Raw genomic sequence first — 18,968 nt, forward strand, 5'->3', positions numbered from 1 at the left:
GATCATTTTACATGCTTGCGGCTTATTAACAGCCTCTGTAGCTTCAGGGCAGTGAGGCAAAATTTGGTCTGATTTTTTCCCCCTTGTCTCGCCTACTTCTTAGTAGTGACAGCAGCTGTGACACCCTATAATTCTGCTTTTGGTTCAGAGGTATAGTGAAGCAAAGCTAGTGTTCTAGTCTCTCTAACCACCTCCTTGTGTCCCAAAGGTAGGCTGCCTGGAACAGCCCTGAGCATAATGCTTTCTCTCCCACAGTGGACTTGGCTGGTGAGATCAGAGTTAGAATTAGAAGTTTTCTAATCCCAGATGCTGAAAGACTCTGGCTTTTCCAGACAGTGCTGTTGTGGCAGAAGAAACAGGACCTTTCCCTTCTGTGTTTCTGCAAGTATGGGAGCACCCTTATATGGTCACTGAGCTGTGTAAAGAAGAGGCATGCAGATGCAATTAGAAGTTTAAACCTTTACAGCTTGATCTTATGCAGAAGTAGGTATGACTATGCTCAGTTGAGTCAGTGGGTCCCATTGCATAGGGCTGGCTGCAGATTCTGCTTTGAGAGCCATAAGAAGCCTTTGCAGACTGGAGCGGGACTGTAAAATCCCCTCTAGTGGCTCACTACCACCTGATAAAAATCTTTTGACAAGTGGACTCAAAATCTATGTTCTCCTCACATGTGAGATGCAGGGTAAGTTCTTTTCTGTGTCTGTATTCACAGACCAGTTCAGATAATACTGTTAAAAGTCCAAATTGGTCCTATTTGGTATGGGACACTCACATGCCCGCTGCACATGCATCTTATCCCCTCCCCTCAGTTGCCAGTTAGAATCTGATGGTACAAATGGCAGAAGTTAACAGATTTTATTTTCATAATGAAAGGACAGGAAAAGATGCTTTCAAGGCTCATGTGAGCGAAGAGCACAGTTGTGTCTTGGCAATGGGGGGGGGGGAATGCCCTGTTGATGCCAAAATCCACAGATAATCAATTCATGGGTCTTGGCATGTAAGGCCTCTGAATGCAACCAGAGCAGACCAGAGGGTGTTCTGAGGGGCAACCTCCCCAGGCCAGGATGGGACATGTCTGGCTCAGCTCTGGTCAAGGGACCGGCATTGAGCCAGAAAATAATCCACGGATAAGAAGGCTTGACGTATATATGTTTCAGTTCACAGGTTGGCTCAAGTCTGACATGTTTACATTCCTAGGTTACATTGTCTTTTTTTTTTTAATGAGGAGCATCTGTCTGATTTGTTATTTCTTTTCTAACCTCCAGATGGCACTATTAAGCAGAAAAGAGAATAAGTGCAAAATAATGAGTCCAATGTAAAATAAAATTGGAAATTGAATTATAGCTGCAGGGGGTGGGAAAGGGGGCGGGTAGAAAGGACAGTAGCCTTGAGGTACTGATCAACCTGTAGGCTTATCACTTTTGTTTGCTGTTCCCATGTGTTAGGTTTACCAGTGAGTTAATAACAGTGCTGCAGCCATTCAAGGCTTAGCAAAATTGCACTGGACATGAAATAAAGCTAAAATGAATTTCTGTCCAATATCATTGACATTAGTGCTCATTACTTTTGTGGCGCAATGCCTCAAACCATCAAAAATCAATTGTAAAGATTACCCATTATTTTATAAAGAAAATAAAATACATTTCAAACAGCAAAAAAGCAGCAACTGTAGTATAATCTCATGAACAGTTACTTAGCTTTTAGTTGTGTGGCAAAATCTAACTACTGAAGGGCAAACGTACTTAAAAAAAATTTCTATCTAGTGAGAACTGAGTTGTATGCACGCCGGTTTCTGTAGTCAGACTTCTCTTTAGACTCTGAATTAAACATATAGATGTCAGTTCTATCAACATTTCAAGTGGTCTTAATGAGATCTCAAAAAAAAATTTAGAAGGTAAATGTTGGTGAAATGTATTTATACTTTAGGAAAAAAGGGGTGGGTATGTTTAGCATTTTTCTGTAGAATCCTTTTTTGCTATACCATTGATCTTATTTGTTATCTGGGATTTCCTTTGTACCAAGTATCGGTGTGAATTGTTTTCTCCATGTACTCACCACCCTTGAGTTCCACATGGTTCCCCCATCTCCTCCTCTTCATAACAACTCTGTGAGGTAGGTTAGCCAGAAGACAGTGAGGGACCCAAAGACTTCTAGTAAGCTTCATGGGTGTGTAAAAGTTTGAACTCAGGTCTTCCTGATTCAACATTCTAACCACTTTACAACACATCAGCTCTTTTACTATGGCTTTTCCAACTGAGGCCATGGGAGCTATTGCTCTTGTCGAGACTGAGTAGGTTTCAGAATCTAGTCAAAGTCCTGCTGATTTTGATATGTGAGATGCAGCACAATCCTATGCGTCTTCATGTGGAAGTAAGTTCTAATATGTTCCAAGGTGCTTACTCCCAGAAAGTGTGTACAGAATAGTAAGTGCAAACATTTGACCCTTTTGCAGTGTTTAATTTCCATGGTTTTAGGTGTGTTGGTGGTTAAAAAAAAGTGATTTATATTCTGTAGGAAATTAGAAATAATAAAAGGGCTTTGGTGGTGATGTTATTTGTTTTGCGGTGCGTAAAAGGGTACACATTAAAGGGAGGGTAAAACTAAGGTGTGCTCTGTGAATGTTATGGTGTGGTGGGGAAGGTTCTCCTCCCTGTTGGGGGGCAATTTGGGGCATGCAGTTGGATAATGTTTTGAGGTTCACCTTATGTGGATTTGCATACATTTTTAAATTCTCCTTGATAACCTAATATGGCCCAGAATTAGACATTTTAGCATTGCATTTTTTAATTTTAAAAGAAAAAAATAAGTTTCTAGCCCCCTTGGTTGTAACAATAGCTTGGAAATATGCAGACATGTGGTAGGCTAAACAGAACTAACAGGGCTTTTAGATGGCTGAGCTTAGAGCTTCACCCAGTTCCTGTCTCACGGACCTTGAATTTTCTTTTCCATTGTCTACCTGTCAGGAACAAGATACATATACTATATGCAAGTATTCTTAACCCTCCTAAGTTACTCTGCATGCAGAGATTTGACATTTTTGTTTGGATCACATAAAGCACACAAGATTCCACACTACAAATATTGTATGATGTCTTTCCAGTGTTGAATCTACTTATTTACCAGGCAGACTTATACCATATCAGATTATACTATAGCAAATATTGGACCCTAACAGAGTTTTTAATAATGTTGTCTATTTTTAATAGGTTTAGTCCAAATGTAGTTATTCTGAGAGCCAGAGAGTGGGTTTGAATCTTAAGAAAATGAATTCTGACTAAGCACCGCTGAAATCAATGTAAACAGGTTAGTCATGACTAACGAAGTCCCATTCCTTTCAATGAACCTTAGTCATGACTAACTTTCTTAGAATATAATCCTATTTTTATATTATCCCTCTTATGGGGCGACACTTTAGTTGTTCTTGCCACATTAATAATATGTCTTGTAGGAAATTGTAAATAACTCCTTGCCAAAAATAAATGACAGTCCTGAAGTTGTTTACTGAAGTCCTGTTAGATTTAAAACATGTGATTAAAGGAATACTATTAACTCAAGAAAATGAGTATGAATTTAACAAAGAGTGGTGAAACTCAGCTATTTTAGTTTTTAATATATGTGAAGTACTGTTTTTTAGGGCTCTATTCAGCAGTTGCTGGACTCTGTGGGGCAATATACCTGCATAAATGTTTCTAATGGATTGTGGTTCGAGAAAATTATATTGGACTAGCAGATTGTGTGACAACAGAATGAATGGCTTTGTGCAAACAGGACAGATCTGCATTTTTAAGGCTTCAGAAGAACATTTTGTAATCCTTGAATATAATTTATGCTAACTACATAGTGGCATGAAAATCGTTATGCGAACTGAATGTTTGTATTTTGAAGTTTGATACAGCACTTAAAAAAATTCTTGTTGGGGAAAGAATCACCGAAACCCAAGTGATTTGGGGAAACCCAATTTCCCTCTATTTGCTTTTGAAAATTGTTTTCCAAACCCATGTAAAGATAAGGTACATAATAATTGTACATGACATGCATTTTTATACAGGTGTGTAAAAAAAGACATATATTTTCATTCACTCAAATAACTTTGGATTTACACTGGTGTTTGAATTTATCCTGCAAACTCTACACTGCCTTTAACTTTGATGTATACATTTTTAAAAAGTTATTACAAGGTTATTTATTGTGAATCAGTTTTTATAATAGTATGTTCTTTCTCTCCCCCCTCCTTCACCCCAGTCAAAAAAAAGTAATTGATCCACATGGTAGTAACAGATGGTTAAATGGGAGAAAAAAGTGCCCTTGGAATTATTCTTATAACAGATGTTCTTAACTATTAGCTTCATGTTTTTACTCACCTAAAATTCCAAATAATTTAATAACCATAACACATGCCCAATCATGTTAGTATTTTTACTGCATTCAAAACTGCATTGGGTATACATTTAAAAAATCTAAAAGCAAAACAATATTGAGAAAATTGGTCTTAGAAGGCAATTAAAATTTCTAATTTTTTGTTATTGTAAAGCATCCTCCAGAATCCACTACTGCTGTCAGACAGTAGACTTCATCTCTTCGTACAAACCCAGTTGAGTCCAGAAGACATTGAGGCGTGTGTATCCGGACAAACTAAATATTCTGTTGCTGATGCCATCCATGAATTTGCCAGTTTGAAGCGACGGTTTCCTGTAGAACATGAAGAGAGGAAAAAAGAGGAAAATTATGTGGATTCAGATTCTGAAAGGTTACTTCCTTACATTCTGCTAAACAGGCACACATGATAATAAACACACTTCACTTTTTTGTTGTTGTTGATGCAATCTTAAGATAATGAAAAAATTAATTGACTGAGATTTTATTGAGCTGTGACAGCTCATCATAGCGGTCTTCACATACACCTCCACACTGAATTAATGAATGCAGTAGAAATTCAATTATCTGCATTCTGATTATGTGAATTTCATTTAGTCAGACTTGAATTATTCGCGTTTAAATTATCTCGCTAAAAAAATATCCAACTGCACTCCAAATGGCTAATTAAAAGTCCAAATTTCCTGTCTCTCTTTTGTGACTGGGGATAATTAAAGTTCTCCTCTGTTACTCAGGCTTTGAGTGTGTTGTGAAAACCAATTTCCTCTCTTTCTCTCTCTCTCTCCCCCCCCCCCTTCTCTGCAGTTCATCCTTGGGGCTTGGACACAGCAGTGATGATAGCATTTCACATGGATGTAAAGGAAGCACAGTTTCCGAGGAACCCTGAAATATAATTTGTGTCCTGCCACCACTGAAATGACACAAGATAGCTTCTATCATGGTTGGAAATTACACGTTACGTACCATCTGCCCAGTTGCCAAGACACATCTTTTCTTCATTTTCAAAACAGTTTATAATTCATTTTACTGATAGCCCTTACTGAGTAAAACAAATATGGTTTGCAAGACACCTAACTAAATGAAAATTCTTGACAAGATTCTGTGGAGCTCACTGTAAAGAGGAAAAATTCCATCTGTAACTGGGTACTTTTATTTATACACACACACACTTGTGGAAATCCACAAAATGCATTTTTTTTAAACCTGATATTTTAACTGGCAATACAGCTATCTTTCTGGGATGGTGCTGGCTACAGAATTCAAATGTATTATGGAAACCAAACAGTTCTGGAGCAACAACCAATTCAGAAAAATGAGTGACCAAATGACTTATCTTTTAATAGACATAATGAAATTTTTACTTTCCACTCAAAAAGGAAATCTTGGCTACAGTGCTAGAACTACTATTACAGGTTACAGTCCACTTTCAAGTGAGATATACCTAAAGTCCCTTAAATTAAGCAGGATGAAGCCTAACTCAAGGTTGAACTATGACCATAGGCTATGGTATGTCTTGTTCTTCTGCATAAGCAAAAATGTCTCATGACCTGGCTTTTCATTAGGACAATGTTTTGTAATTGTATTTTTAAAACTGATTTTAAAATGTAGGTTTTTACAGAAAGGTAGCAATTGGAAATAAGGAAGAAACCATTTTAGCCCAGCCATCAGAAATAATCTGCAGATGAGTGTTTAATGTGTATTTGCAGATGTATGTTTTGGTTAACTCTGTCAATTTCATGTGTATATACCTTGAGAGTCCTATTCTGACTCTTCTGAAACTGGGTCCAAAAATGCATTTCCTTGGAAATAAGTTCCATTCAAATGAAACAGAGGCATTTTAAGGGCTGAGTTGGGGAGGACAGGTAACTATCTGAGTTACTGATTTTGCGGCTGATGATGTCAGCACTTGCACAAGATAAAACATCAAAATGCGTCTTACAGCTGACATTTTGATTGCACTGCACAGTAATACCTAGTTCCCATAGCTGAAGGAGAGCTAGCGGCAAGATACGTTTAGGCTACTGATAGAAAACGTAATTAAAGCTTCACGCAAAATGGCTGCAGTTGTTATCCTAATGAGAACAAAAGATATCCAGTCGGGAGACCACCTAAAAAAAGCAATAGATAAAACTAATTTGAGTAAGATATTGTTTGTCTTAAAATTACCTATCTGTACTCATTGTTGATTTGAAGCAACTGTGTGATCTCCACGTTGTCCTCTGCTGCAGCCCTACTGATCAGTGCAATGCTACTGATCTGATGTCTGGGTTATAAATGATGTTGTTATTTCAGCCTAAAGACCATGCTGTACAGCAAATGTGAGACTTGGGGCAAACTTTTTCAGAGGGAAGGCTTACCTTAAAGCTGTCAAATTCAGTAATGAATTCTTGGATGGTTTGTGGTTATACTGTTAACCGTAATCACCATTTGCACAAATTACGTTTTCATATTGTTACACTGTATTATTTTGCTTATGTTCTGTCTGAACAGTTGCCTTTTACACTTTGTGTTTTGGATACTGAATATTAGTGAACTACCTGCTGAATTATTCTACGTTGCACTATTTAATATTGTTTCAAATGTGTTTCAAATGTGTTTGTATTTTGTCACATTTCAGAATAAAACTTTCTGTACCTAATTTATTATTCTGTTCTTTAATTGCCAGATGCTGATTTTGGTTCATTTTTATATTTTGGGGTGTTTGGACAATGTTTTTAATCTAAGATTTAGTTTTCTCAAAGATGACAGAATCCTTAACATCAGTTCCCTATTTCTGGAGTCATTTATAGTTGGCTCAGTTCCCCCCCCCCCCATTTCTGCTTTTAAAAATGTGTTCTCATGATGCAAAATACCAACTCTTGCAGGGAAAATGGTGACTAATTTACAAGTTTACATTATTCCATTATTTTGTATAGGTAACAAGCATTCCAAGATGATTTTTGTTCAATAGCCTATGGAAATGTGAAAACCAGAAAACTTTTATATACTTTTATCTTGGCATACTGAAGACTTATATGGAACAACCTGTTAATTTGAAACATTCAAAAATTCTTATTTTTTTGTTCATTTCCAAATTAGCATTTTTTTCCCCAGCTGCATCATATATAGTTGTGAGTAAAACATGACATGCACACATAATTTTCATTTAATAAAGTCCTTTGCTTCCTAATAGTTACAGTAATACTAACTGTCCTCCCACAAGTAGTTTTACCTGGAAAAGTACACTAGCCTTAGCGATGATGCACCTGAATTTACTTAATAGTCAAATATAAAGCATTGCAATATTTGTGTTTTTTTAGCAAAGGCCTCAAAAATAAATTTAGAAGAAAAACACCTTTAAAAAAAACAAAAACCACCACCCTGAATGGGCTTGCTTGCAATGTGAATGGATTCTTAGAAGAGTTCTATATAAACCATCTTCTAAAATCTAAAAATTCTTAAAACTGCTGCCGCATCTAGAGAGCACATTTTCTTCCGCTTTCCCTCTTGTTTGGCATAATCATTTATATAAATCAGAAAAAAAAAATAACTTGCCCCCAAATCTATCATTTGTCTGCACTTGCTGCCAGACATGCACCCCTTTAAAACTGGCCGGATCTACAGTTCAACATCAAATAGGAAAGATCAAAAACGACCCAACTGTTAAGTAAAGTAGTAGTAAGCGGGGGGGGGGGGGAAACGGAGGGAATGAAATAAGTAAAAACGGTTTTGGACGTCTTGCACTCCTGTAACGCTTCCACACGTTACACGCATCTCGGAGTAAACCTTCCCCCCTCCTGTGCGGCTCTGATTGGGAAATGCAACACACCAGGTGCCTCCCAGTCTTCATCAACTCTCCAACTTTCTTCCTCATTGGTTCCCTCCTCCAGATGGATGGGGGGGGGGGGGGAGAAGGATGGACTTAGCAGCCACTCCAATCCCTGCCAGGTCTGGTTCTCCCGAGTTGCCCCCAGCTTCTCCACGCGGCGAGGTCTCCAGTCCACATCGCCCACCCCGCCTGCTGACTTGCCGCACTCGAGGCCCCTCCCCAGCCATCTGGCTTCACCCGAGGAGCAGAGCGAGGATTTGCAAGGAATGCCTTAGTCATCACCAGCCAGCCAGCCTCCCCCCTCCCCCTCCCTTCTCCAGCCCCTTTGCCACCACCTGGAGTGGGTACAGTTTGCTGCTTCCTTACCTCTGGGCCTGGATCGGCTCTGCCACCCCCCTTTCCACCCCCCCAGCTAGACTTTTTCTTGCAGCTGCAGAGCGCACACTGGACTGCAGGCGCACGCAGGGCGCTGGCTCGGCTGCCTTCCTCCTCCTCCTCCGGTGGCGAGTCTGCGTTCCAGGCGCCCTCCATGTGCCCAAAGCTCTGCCTGCCTGGGGGAGGGGGGCTGTTTGTCAGGTAGACAAGCTGGCCAGCCCTGATCCCGTTACCCATAGCAACGCCCCAAATAAGAATGGGGGGGGGAGCAAGAGAAGAGCAAGGCTGGGAGGAAAGAAGCCAGCAGTTCAAATGTGACCCTGACCCACATCATCGTGGGCGTTTCCAAAACCACCAGAGCAACCAGGAGGTGCAAATGGAATAAAGTGGCAGCAAGAACAACGGGGGGGGGGCTTGGGGGGCGCATTTGCAAAATCGCAGCGAGGGGCTGGCTTGCTTGCATTGCACGGGGTGTGCTGGTCTCTTTGCAAAACGATCTCCAACGATCCCCCCCCCCAAGCGCACACCCCACCATCCCCCCCCCCTCCTGGACCCATTGCAGATGAAGGCATGAAAGGACAGGCGAGCAGAAGGGGCTGCGATTGCGAGGCTACACTGTGGCAAGGCGGACTGGAGCGGGAGGAGGGGAGGACGTTCCCAGGCGCCGGCTGCAGGGCCGGCTTTTGTGATGCAAACGGCCCGGCTGCCGGCTGTCGCCGATCTGTGCGGAGCAGGGCTCGTCTGATGACTTCCGCAATCGGGGTCAGCGGGGCTTGGGGGGCTCTCATTGTTCGCTACGCGTCGCGCTGGCGAGAGGAGCTGCGGCGCTGCTATGCCAAGGCGGGGAGGGGCAGCACTGAGGCGGGGAAGCCGGAGGGTGCTGCCTGCGGAGCGGTGCCATCCGTGGCTGGAAGAAGAGGAGCGCCTACCCGAAGCAGCATCAGCCTCCCTCCAAGCGTCCTCTCACAAAGGGGGATGCTGCAGAGGGAGCCACTGCTGAAGGGGGGCTGCCTTGGCCTGCTGTACAGCAGCAACCCCCCCCCCCCCCCCAGCATCACCATCACCAAGAGTCCTCTGCCACTTTAAAGAGGACCCGATCTAGGTCCACTTTGGGGGGGAGAGCTGCAGTGCATAATATATAAACCCCTTAGAGTTGAATTTCGAAGCAGGGTGGCTTGTTTTGTTCAAGGGAAACTTCTTCAGAGCACACATCACAGGAGCCCAGAGGGCCACAGCCACCTTCCCTTTTGTGAGGCGCAATCCCTTAGGGCCCAGTCCTATTCAGCTTTCCAGCGCTGATGTGCGCACTGCATCGTGCAACAGTGGCGATCCTGGCCCCTGTGCTGACCCAAGCAAAATGTTGGGGGGTCCAGTCACGTCTGGAGGCCTTCTGAGGGCTTCCTAAGGCCTCTGAAAGTGAAACTGGAAAACCAAAGTGACGTTTTAAGGCCCTTAGGAGTCCTTCTGAGGACCGAGGTGGCCGCACATGGCCTCTCTGATGCTCAGAACGCTTTCGGACAGGGAGGCAGCGGGCAACCCTCAGAGCTGCATGGCTGAGGAGGGTGGTGGCCCCCCAGCTGTGTCACCCAGGATCATTTGTATGTGTGGACCCCCCAGGAATGCTGCTGTCCTGTGGTGGGGAGGGGCAATCACAGAGGCCTCCCCAAGGTAAGGGAGCGTTTGTTCCTTTACTGTGGGGCTGCGTTGCAGCTGCATCAGTACAGCAAAGTTGGATAGGACTGGGCCCTTAGTTACCATTTTTTAGAGGGCTGGTGGGTGTGATTTGCTTTAACACTAGGTGGTGGGGCTTGTGAACCCTTCTTCCCCCCCCTTCCCAATTTTTAGGATTTTCCCACCAACATTTTTACAGTGCTTTTTGAGTGTACACTTTGCTTCTTGTGTGTTATTGTACAACACAAGGTAAGGCAGTAATACTTACTACCTGTATATTGCTGCTGAGGCTGAGAGGGTGTGGCTAGTCTAAGGCCACTTTGTAAATTCATAGCAGAGTTAACTAACTGGAGATTTGCTGATTTGTAGTTCCAGCAAGCACATTACACCAGGTCACAGTGAGGGGCTTTCACTATCTTCTGACTTTTCAAATGCCCACATTTAAAATTGCTAATTTACATAGCTTTTTTCAATGCCATTGTTATTGTGTACTATACAACATAGGAGAAAACTCAGCAGTCAGGCAATAAGAGGGCAGTTCCTCTTACAGAATGGAACCATTTGAAGAACAGGAAACAGGAAGTGGGTGTAGTTGGACAATTTTCATAATAGATGTGAAAAGCAGTGTGCCCCAGGATTGATCTTAGGAGTGGTGCTTTTCAATGTGTTCATAATCGACCTCAAGTTGGGGATAAGCAGTGAGGTGGGCAAGTTTGTGCATTAGCCAAAACCTTTCCAGGTGGTAAAATCTAGAATGAATTGTTAAAAGTTCTCCAAACTGGGAGATTTCTCCAAGATGGGGCACTAAGCGGCAAAATGTCAGATACACTTCAATGTAAGTAAGTGTAAAGTAATGCAGTTTGAGAAGAAACCATCATTTCACATATATGAAAGGGCAGGAGGTCTGGTCTAGAGGGTAAAGCCTCTGTTAGCCTGAAGATAACATCAGAAGGTCGCCAGTTTGAGGACACCGGCAGCTCCCTGAACAGCTGAGAATGGCGAGACCTTGAAGCAGCTGACAAGCCGAGCTGAGTGATTCCACCTGCTCTTGGTGTGAGCAAGAAACGTCTTGGCTGCCCTCCATGTGAGAGATGGAGCTGCTTGTCAGCCTGCGTGGGAGAACTGGAGGCCAGAAGTGAGACCAAACCAGGAAGATCCATTCTGAAATGTTGTTGGTTCTTGAAAGAGAGAACCGCTATGATTGTAAAAATCCCCTTGAGGGATTTAGAAATACCTGCTATGTAAACTGCCTTGAATAAAGTCAGAGGAGTAATCCCATGATCAGAAAGGCAGTATATAAATACCTAGTTGTTGTTATCATATGCTGATGGATCCTGAGGTGTCTGTGACAAATCAGGAGAGAGATTGTGGGGTGGTGGTTATTCCATACTGGGGATTATTAAAAAAGGGATTGAGAATAAAATGGCCAATATTATTATGCCATTGTACACATCAATGGTAAAGCCAAATCTGGAGTCAAACTGGTAAAGCCAGTTCTGGTTGCCATATCTCAAAAAGGATATGGTGGAACTGGAAAAGATGCAGAAAAGAGTGAGACATCCTGTATCCCTTATGAGGAAAAGCTACAGTGTTTGGAACTCTTTAATCTAGATAAAAAGTGTCTGAGGGGTGTCATGATTGAGACGTATAAAATTATGCATGGAATGGATAGAGTGATAGAGGGACTTTTGTCCCTCTCACACAACACCAGATCCAGGGACCATCCACTAAAATTGAGAGTCTGGAGAGTCAGAACACACAAAAGAAAATATTTCCTTACCCTGCGTGGAATTAATCTGTGGAACTTCTTGCCAGAGGATGTGGTGATAGCACTTGGCCTAGATGCTTTAAAAAGGAACCTGGACAGATTAATGAAGGAAAAGTACCCTGTCAGGGAAATTCCATCACAGGTTACAAGTCATGATGGGTGTATGCAACATCCTGGTTTTAGAGGTAGCCTGTCTCTGAATACCAGATGCAAGGGAGCAGCAGGCAACTGGATACAGTAATCTCGATGTCTTGTGTGCTCCCAGAGGTATCTGGTAAGCCACTGAGATACAGGAAGCTGGACTAGATGGGCTCTTGGCTTGATTCTGCAATGTTCTTTATTCATCCACCATGCAAATCACAGTTTATGCAATTACCAGAGCCTGTCTATGGCCAGTATACTTCTTCTGTTTTGTAACTTCCCCATGTTCTTTACTATTTCTGATGCCTTTAAAAGGGGATTGGACAAGTTTCTGGAGGAAAAATCCATTACGGGTTACAAGCCATGATGTGTATGTGCAACCTCCTGATTTTAGAAATGGGCTATGTCAGAATGTCAGATGCAAGGGAGGGCAGCAGGATGCAGATCTCTTGTTTTCTGGTGTGCTCCCTGGGGCATTTGTGGGCCGCTGTGAGATACAGGAAGCTGGACTAGATGGGCCTATGGCCTGATCCAGTGGGGCTGTTCTTATGTTCTTATGTCTGTCATTCTGTAGTACAATTTTTTTTACTACTGTATAGAGGCATTAAATGCTTGTATTGAAAGGAGGATGTCTCAATACACAGGCAGATCATGGATTCCTAATACATTTGCAGAGCTTAATACCAGTGCAAATACATGGATTATTAATACATGTGCAAAAATACATGTGCAAAGCATGTGTTCTGAAACATGGCCTCCATGCCAACCTGTTTCTAAAAAGGAATGGTGGATTACAACTAGCCAGAATGGAAACCATAAGCCCTACTTCCTGTAATTCTAGATACGTAAGGGCAATCTGCAATTACAGTACTTTGTAGTGGGAAGCACTCTGTATATGCTCAGATATGTGCCAGGCTGTTCTATATGCTATGAAATCAGGTTTGGGGGTTACGCCTTGGAAGGAAGCACATGGCAGATGGTGCTAATCTTAAAGCACAGCGGTTATTAATCTGTGATTGTGTAAAGCAGCTCTCAGTCATAGGAGATTGTTCTCTGAGCAGTGGCATTGCAATGCATAGCAAGTGTATGACGGCAACGAAAACAACTGATTCATACTTCACATGCTCCAAATGCTGCCAAAAGGCATCCAGCTTTGTGAAGGATGTTGCATCCTGTCTGTTGTGTCCCCATATACAGTGCTGCCACCGTGGGCCATGTGCTAGGTCAGCCGTGAGATCACAGGCACACATGCAGCTTGAGATGTATTGTGTGAAGGTGCTTTAGATTGTGCAAAGCAAGCGTAAGTAGATCCCAAAATCTGACACAGTCTGATCCAGTCCATTCTGTGGATTGGAATTACTCTTGATTAAAATAGCTCTTCCATTGCACAAATATTGCTTTGTCTAGGAAGCATTCAGTGTCCTCTCTCCCAGCAATGTCTCCTGACTGTTGTTCAGTCTTGATTATGGGCCTGTCCTATGATGTTCCTGACACATTTGATAGACTGTCAGGGCCTTGACAATAATGTGTTCAGGCCATGATCCAGAGCCTGTGTGCACGCACCTGAGATTTCCTGTCAATTTACCTTTCAGTAGTTCCTCCTCCCAAGCCCCTGAATTGCTTCTTATCCCTTCCTCAGCTTAACTAGTAGTTTAGGAGTTTGACATGATAGCAGATGAAAATAAATAGAAGAGACAGGAAAGCTCTAGCGTGTGCTGATTTTTCCTAGCACTGTGCGCATATCACCTTGCTGGATTGCAGCCCAAATGGCGGCTGTGAGTAACAGTCCTCTTCTGCCTCATATGCATATGACCAATTTTTATGTTAATTTTTGATGTGGCAAAACATTTACAAGGTGACACTGGCTCATCATTTTTGCTTGGTGAAACTTCTGGATGCTGGTGAGGGATGTTCTTTCTCAAACCAGGTTTCAGAAAATGTCCCTATTTCAGTGGTGCTCAATTTGGATCACACCACAAGGGGGCACATTCAGATGAAAGTTTCACTTTGCAAAAAGGGATTGGGGAAAAAGAGAGATAGACACCCACACATTTCCCAAGAACAGATGTGACAATCAGGCCTTCTCCACACTGACTGAACATCCTAGAGATCTGCTTCAGGCTATTCAGAGCCTCTCCAAATTGAATGGCATGACTGATTTTTCTTTTTCACAGGGAAGTTTTGGGAAAGTCACTTTCCCAAACTGGCCATTGCCTGGGCCACTAAAAGCCATCAGTTGCAAAAGAAACCTATATGAACAACTTGTTATTGTGTTTTTCCCATATACAATGAGAGAATCTGACTGGCTTTCAGACTGGCAAGGGGAGGAGTAGATTCTCTTGGATCCCATTCAACTAACCTCTCCCTCCCCAGATGCACTGCAGTGCTAAAGCCTTTAATTTGATTTTTTTTTTAACAAAAGCAATTATAGAAAAGTGCAAATCCAATGCATGACATTTAACACTTGGCTATGGCAGCCCGGCTCTGCTTAAATGGGGGCTTTTCTGCGGAACAACAAGAGCCAAAAGGCCTTGTGTCATGGAGTAATGTAAGACACAATCTCGACTGAAAATGCACAATGAATCGGGAAGGATTTATGTAATTAATTGACCAGTCTTAACCTGTTATCGTGATGTAAGGAATTTGGAACTCATTAATTTGGGCTCTGACAGATTTCATATTAGAGCTGGCAAATACAGATTGAGCTTCTTATTCATGTAGCAGCTGGAATTTCCATGACAGTGAGGATTAGTGAAGAAGACCTATTGCTAGAGTCAAACTGCCTCTTTTGTAATCAGCAGTCCTGCTCTGCTTTAAAGGGATAATGGGAAAATAGAGCAGTGGGGGGAAGGGATATTACCCTGCTGGTGGTGCAAAGGATGGCAGTTTTGCTCTCTCTGCTAATATTTATACTGAGCACCAGCTTTTGCAGTTGAATGAAAACATTAATTGCAATCATCAAGTGAGGGGAAATTGTTGTGAGACAAAAGGAAAGGAGAAAAGGCGACCTTGGGGCCTGGTATTGTGGTCTGACTATATTGTTCTCTTCCTCTTCTTTTCAATAAGGAGTATTGAGGGTCATTTTTTTCCCCCCAAGGGTGCTTCAAAATAATTGTGTTGGTGTAAGGAAGAGATTTTAGTCTTGGCAGGACCAAAGCGGGTTAGTGAATATGACTGTGGAATAATATATGAGTATTTATAGGGGAATGTAGGCCTGGCATTTGGGGAGCACATTCATACTAAGACCTAGAATAGGGGCATCAGTTCATACAGTGGGCCAAATAGCATTCATGATATCTGCCGAGGGTTGGAAGTGATTAAGCAGGAAGTGATGTCATTAAACAGGTCATGACCTGTTTTTTCCCCATAAGCACTTTTTCCCCACTTAGGAAGTTATTAGCTGCAAATGACAAAGAGAAAATATGCAAATCTTGATCATACAGCCCAATTATCATGTGTGCTCCCCTTTTCAGTAGTGACACCTCCACACAGTTCAATAACTGAGAGCAGCTGATGGTGGTGTTGGGAGAGCCTGAGGGCTGGATAAAAAACTTCCGTGGGCCTCATCCTTATGTTTGACATCCCTGACCTAGAAGATGCCTATGGGGACTGCACAATACCACTTCCTTCAATAACGGAACCACAGTCAATATCAGGCCCATTCAACCCCTTTTCCCTCTTCCTACTCCCATTATCTCCCCAATGTTTTGTGCTTGCTGAGCAGTTGTTGACTTTCTATGAGCGGCTACCATGTTTCTAGGGCTGGCCTGTCTATGAGTTGGGCTGAGGTGAAAGATTGGTGGCTGCCTCTGTTCTGCTGCCTTTGCCTGACCAGTTACCTTCAAGTTAACCTCCTATCTGCCTGCTTCTTTTATCATTTCTTTTCCTCCTCCTCTTCCCCTTCTCAAACTCCTTGGATTTAAAAAGGAAGTAAGGAGTAACAGCCCAATCCTAAGCTTCCCGTCACCCACAGGAGCAGCGGAGCCAAAGCTGCTACTGTTGTATTCACCAGCATCAGGAAACTGCCGGGAGTTTCCTTGGGGAAAGCTCCAAGCCCTGCAATGGGGTTTCTCAAGTCTGTGCTGGCTATCTTGCTGGTGCAGACTCGAGAGACTCCGTGTCAGGCCTTCTGGGTTCCACCTCCTCCCACCTCGGTTCCCTGCTCTTCCCCACCCCATTCCACCCACTCCCTGTTTTCCCCCTGCCCCAAAACTACTTACCACCAGTCAGCGCTGCTGGAGCGCTGGCCAGCCCTCCACAAGGTGCTGAGGCTCAGCTCCAACTGGCGCTGACCCAGCGTTGGTGGCCACTCCTCTCCAGCTGCTGCAGGTGTGCCTTTCAGCACATTTGTGACACTGGAGCTCAGCACTGGTGCTGAGAGTGCTTAGGATTGGGCCCAAGATTTAATCTCTTGTAACATGCCATGTATATTGATGGCACAATTACTACTACTACTACTGCTACTAATAGTAAATAGTGGCCAGTTAGATGATACTGCTGCTGCTGCTACTACTACTACTAATGAACCATATTGTGACCTTAGTCCCCATCTCTCTTCCCCCTGCCCCAAGCTGCAACTAGCCAAGGAAAACGTACAGGTAAGAATTTATGCCCATAAATTGCTCTCTTTGTGGCTAATAGAAGATTTGGGGAATGTTTAAATTAGTTGTGAATCAGCAAGGGGGGGGACATGTGGCAACAAAGAGTTAAACTCCCTTCATTACAGCCCCAATCCAGATCAGGGTGCACGTGTCTACTTTTTTTTAAAAAGAAATAGATGCCAAAAATGTGAGTCATGGAACTTCTGTGTTGAGTTTGTCCCTAAGAAATATTTCCTATGCTGAGCCATGTGGAAGTTTTGATATTAGGAAGTCTGCAATGTGGCTTTCTGCCAATGAAAACTGGTTTGCATCACAGTAGCATAAAGTCTAGAGAAGTGAAGAAACCCTTTCATGTTGTCACTGTAAATACTACAGAATTGTTGATGTCAGGTAGCCATCACGCTTCAGAATTTCACCTGGTTTAACTCATGCACTTTGTAATCTTAAGTTTTAAAGATGCTGCATCATCACAATCTACTTAGTTGTTATATTTATATACTACTGTTTGTCAGCAAAAATGTTCACAAAGTGGTTTACAGACAAAAAAATCAAATAATTAAATGAACATGGGAGTGTTTGAGCCTTTGATGGCAAAGGTAAAGAAGGCGATTTCTAATTCTGGGCTTTTTAAAGTTTAAAATTAAATCTGCCAAGAACTTCTGGAATAGGATTGTGTCTAAACCTGGATGGATGAATGTGGACAGTTGGAGGGAATCAGCTGTTGTCTACAGTAGCGTTTCTTAAAGTGTACTCCTAGGAACCCTAGGGTTCGCTGAGACCTGTTCAGAGGATCCACAAGCACACCAGAAGTGACCACCATTTGTCCCCTGCCTAGTTTGCTTTGTTACTCTGGTTTGAGCCCCACACATGTGCCAGCCTGGCTCCCCAATACTCCTTTTAGGAGAGTAAAGGGCTTTGGAGATGGAAAAGTCTTGAGAACTGCAGGCCTAGAGTAAGGGAGGATGAACTGCGGGCTTCAAAACAAGAGGTACCATCATTGCCAAGGATGACTATGAGAAAGTACAGAGCAGGGGCTATGATTTATTTTTTCCCTGTTAGATGCTAGTCAAGGGTGCCATACTACCTGGATGCCGAAGGATTCCAAAATAAGTGGAGGGGAATTCCATTTTCACATTAGAAGATCATGTAAATAAACCCACTGACACAGCAGTGATAAGGCGAATTCTGAATCAAAGAACACACACATTATATCTTCACAGAGCAATGACCTCCAGGCATTAGGAGAAAAACTTGGTAAATGAATTCCACCAATGCACCTTATAACTCCAGGTTTTCCATTTACAAGTCTTATTTCTTAACAAGGGACTTCCCTGAAGGCAGCTGAGAAAAGTGTATGAGATTTGAATGCCTGCCTTCCTTCTGTTTACAGTTCACAGTAATGCTGACCTCTAATCACAGCTCACCCTCCCTACTTCCAATCCTTTCTGCCAACTTCTATAGCTGTGAAAATAGACAAGAGTGTTTTTATCAGCAATTTTCAACCTTTTTCATCTCATGGCACACTGGTTGGTTGGCAACCTTCAGTCTCGAAAGACTATGGTATAAGCCTACAGCACCTGGTATTCCCAGGCGGTCTCCCATCCAAGTACTAATCAGGCCTGACCCTGCTTAGCTTCCAAGATCAGATGAGATTGGGCATGTGCAGGGTAACAGTTGATAAGGCACTACAATTGTCAAGGCACACCATCAGTTTTTTGACAATTGACAAGGCACACTGCACTGACAGCAGGAGTTTGCACCCCCCAGTGGACCTACTAACAAATGATTCTCTCCCAAACTCCTGCAGCACACCTGCAGACCATCCACGGCACACCAGTGTGCCATGGCACACTGGTTGAAAATGGTTGGTCTGTATGGTCACATAGAAAACACAGGTCATGGTTCAGGATGTGGACTCACTTCCCTGCATTTCAGTCTCTGCGCATGAACTGGAGGTTGTTCATGACTTTGTGTACCTTGGCTCAACGTGTCTGAAACTCTTTCTCTCCATACTGAGCTAAACAAACGCATCGGTAAAGCAGCTACCACATTTTCCAGACTTACAAAGAGAGTCTGGTCCAACAAGAAGCTGATGGAACATACCAAGATCCAAGTCTACAGTGCTTGCGTCTTGAGTACACTTCTGTACTACAGTGAGTCCTGGACTCTTTGAACACGACAGGAGAGGAAGCCGAACGCTTTCCACATGCACTGCCTCCGACGCATCCTC

At 42.9% G+C, this 18,968-nt stretch overlaps 1 protein-coding gene and 1 pseudogene across 2 annotated transcripts in view; one reads left to right on the forward strand and one right to left on the reverse strand.

Annotated features, from left to right (window-relative positions):
* Positions 1 to 6,999, forward strand: part of SNX10 (sorting nexin 10) — a 41,434-nt gene extending 34,435 nt beyond the window's left edge. For both annotated transcript variants that reach the window (XM_066628264.1, XM_066628265.1), the window contains exons 6-7: positions 4,532 to 4,747; positions 5,179 to 6,999. In XM_066628264.1, coding sequence (XP_066484361.1) covers positions 4,532 to 4,747; positions 5,179 to 5,260 — 298 coding nt within the window. In that variant the 3' untranslated portion in view covers positions 5,261 to 6,999. The remainder of the gene's footprint in view (positions 1 to 4,531; positions 4,748 to 5,178) is intronic.
* Positions 7,000 to 18,303: 11,304 nt separating this feature from the next.
* Positions 18,304 to 18,417, reverse strand: LOC136654850 (5S ribosomal RNA; annotated as a pseudogene).
* Positions 18,418 to 18,968: the final 551 nt, after the last annotated feature.

This window comes from Tiliqua scincoides, chromosome 5, assembly GCF_035046505.1.
Source record: "Tiliqua scincoides isolate rTilSci1 chromosome 5, rTilSci1.hap2, whole genome shotgun sequence".
NCBI classification, from domain to species: Eukaryota; Metazoa; Chordata; class Lepidosauria; order Squamata; family Scincidae; genus Tiliqua; species Tiliqua scincoides.